The 3,111-nt window shown below is 41.0% G+C and overlaps 1 protein-coding gene across 1 annotated transcript; it reads right to left on the bottom strand.

Annotated features, from left to right (window-relative positions):
* Positions 1-508: 508 nt before the first annotated feature.
* On the bottom strand, positions 509-1,333 carry LOC149213892 (antimicrobial ginkbilobin-2-like protein). Its single transcript, XM_089389200.1, has one exon. It carries the CDS (start codon positions 1,331-1,333, stop codon positions 509-511), a length of 825 nt encoding a protein of 274 aa, XP_089245326.1.
* Between the last annotated feature and the right edge of the window lie 1,778 nt (positions 1,334-3,111).

The following is a 3,111-nucleotide window of genomic DNA, read 5'->3' as shown; positions in this document are numbered from 1 at the left end:
GAGCTTCAGTGTCGTGATTGATCCGCAGCTCACCAGAAGATGTCGACTTTTCCATCCCCATTGTCGTGATTGACACGCAGCGCAGCCGAAGGTCTCAGAAGTTACTGAATCGATCGCCCTTAATGCTGCCTCCCGCCTTTAAATTCGCATTCCTTACAACTCCGCCCACCGTCGCGCCACCACGGGCGGCCGGGGGGCGGATGGTCGATTCCCGGAATCGACCATCCGCCCCCCGGCCGCCCGTGGTGGCGCGGAGGTGGGCGGAGGGCCTGCAGGAAGGCCACTTAGAAACAGGGACACCATGGCACCTGGAGCCAACCTTTGGTACTACAGCCCATCATAGGCATACGGTGCGCATGGTATACCATACTACTTTGGGGAGTACATAACAATTGCGAAAGCCTACTGATGAAGAATACGAGAAATACTGAAAGCATACATATAAGGACAATTAATGCAACAATGGAACAACAGTAGCAAGATGAGAAGCAACCAGAGTTTCACAAATTTAATGGCCTAGAAGCTTCACGGCCACCGTATTAACTTCTCCTTCCGCAGTGGACGGTGGAAGCGCAGTCGAATTAAAGAAGGGATATATTTCATAACGAACTATGCAGCTTCCCATCAAACCCTGCGCTCCCGGCGTTCCACCAAAAACTGCAAAAATATAATTGATTGTATTTGAGAGACATGTGTTGCAGTCGTCAGTAGATATATCTTTCCAGCACTGGACGAGCGCGTAGATCTTTCGAAACAAGGAGTCTACCGTTTTACCAGAAGCGTATCCAGATCCAGATTCTGCTTCAGCTAACAAATTGTTGAATAACCTATTTAGAGCGGCGTTAAAGACTTCAGGGTTGGAGACATTAGTAGTAATGTAAGTATAAAATCCATCAGTGTCCAAATTTCCGAAGAAACTATAGTTTTCGTAACGTAAGAAGCAGAGATCCAACCAAATTCTACCGCCAACAGCACTCACACAACTTTCTTGGATGGTCCTCCTTGCTCTTTGTGAACAATTGTAGCATTGGTCGTTTGTTGCGTCTCCTCTACATTGCAAAAGGCCATATATTCGGTCAGGACTTTCTCCATATTCAGAAGTATTAAACCCAGTTTGGTACGTGTCCTTAACAAGAGTATTCAAGACTGTATTCAGATTTCTCTCAAACTTACTGCCTTGTGTATAGTTAACGTCGTGGTTGCACATAGTTAGCTGTGCAATGCAAATCTGTGCATCAAGATTAATAATAATCAGGAGAACAACAAATACATAGAATAACTTACTAGTTTCGCTGATAAGAAGAGAGGATGCAGAATGAGTTGGGATTGTCATGGCCCTTGGGCAATGGAGAACCTGCAGTGAATTGGAAATCCCAATAATTTCCTAAAATTCAACTCTACTCTGCAGAGATATATAATCACTACACCGTGGTTTAAGGTTTCAGCCACGATTTAATTTTAAACGCACTGACGTTCCGGTCGACAGGGATAGCGAAACCAATTAAATTGTAAGTCAAGTCAAGATATGAGCGAATCGATATCTAGACGCCCACGAGAGCGGGCAGAAGTCATTACCAATTTTTTTTTTGAGGTTTCTGCAAAAAAAAAGATTTTGTCACTGAGACTGAAAGTGGGAAGAGAGTTTTGTAAATGTTAACAAGAGTTCTTGAAATGGATGAGAAGATGACAAACGTGAAAAGAATATAAAATGTGGGATGAACTCGAGCTCACAACCTCAGAAGCCGGTACGGGTCGATTCCCGGAATTGACCCGCCGCCGGTCGGGCGGTGCTGGGGCGGCGCGGGGGTGGAGCGCCACCCCCGCGCCGCCCGACCGGCGGCGGGTCGATTCCGGGAATCGACCCGTACCGGCTTCGGAGGTTGTGAGCTCGAGTTCATCCCAGCATGGTATAAGTCTTTCTCTGATGCAGTGATACAATGTAAATATCAATGGGTTATCTGTTGGGTGTTATAGACGTTACCTCCAGCTCATGCCCATGCATTATACATTGATACATTGCAGAGCAACGCTATACAGTGATACAATGCAGACCATGCATTATATATCGATATATTGTAGAGAAGCGTTATACATTGATACATTGTAGAGCGACGTGATACGTGACAATGGCCAACTCATGTGTTATACATTACAGTGGGCAGGTTATGAAGCAACATTATATTGTAGAGTAGCGTCATTATTTTAGAGCAGTATTCATTATTTCTGATTAGCGTTATCATTCCCTGTGGAGAAACCTCATTATTATCATTGACAAGCTCACATGCAATATCAACATCATTTTTAATATCAACAACATTAAATGTAGCAAGAAATATTATCATTATCGGTGGAATTATTATCATATCGACTTTAATGGTGGAAGAAAGATAAAATATGACAAGATTGTTAATATCAACATCGTCGTTAATATAGGCATCGTTGTTAATGTCAAAAATATTGTTAATAGTGACAATGATAATATTAACAAGATTGTTAAGCATTATTGTTAATATCGGCATCATTGTATGCATTGAATTATAATGATAATATAATATGACAGTGATATATGAAAAATGCTACATTTTTTAGCAATGTTACATTTCTGAGAAACCTTATATTTCTAAGAAACATTAGGAATCATGCACAACATTATATTTCAATGATAATACAATGTGATAGTGATCTATGAACAACGTTATATTTTTTAGTTGCGTTACATTATGACGAACGTAAATTCTCGTGGATAGTTGAACTCTTGGCTGACTGACATTAATTGTGGGGAATGAAGTTATCTTGGTAGACAATGACCTTTTGGGAATGAGGTTATCTGGGGAATTTTAGCGATAGTGGTAATTGGGACCTCCTTTCTTTGAATGAGATTCTTTCTCTTGGTTGATTGCTAACAATTGTTACACACTTTTTTGTTAAATGGTGCAATATAGAAATGGTGCAACATAAGAATTGAGATACCTCAAAAAGCTCTATAAGGCAACATGAATAGTGCAACATGAATGGTGTAACACAAATCTTATTAAATGGTGTAACATGAATACCTAAAAAATCTTTCTGAATAGATACCTCAAAAATCTTATTAAATGGTGCAACGTAAGA

The sequence above is a fragment of the Pinus tabuliformis genome, chromosome 1_1, assembly GCF_031772625.1.
Source record: "Pinus tabuliformis cultivar Carrire ecotype Pingquan chromosome 1_1, CPIR1, whole genome shotgun sequence".
Classification (NCBI taxonomy): Eukaryota; Viridiplantae; Streptophyta; class Pinopsida; order Pinales; family Pinaceae; genus Pinus; species Pinus tabuliformis.
This window is presented reverse-complemented; position numbering and strand designations above follow the sequence as displayed.

Coding starts and splice junctions, on each gene's coding strand:
- LOC149213892 (XM_089389200.1), bottom strand. CDS start 1,333: ATGACAATCCCAACTCATTCTGCATCCTCTCTTCTTATCAGCGAAACT.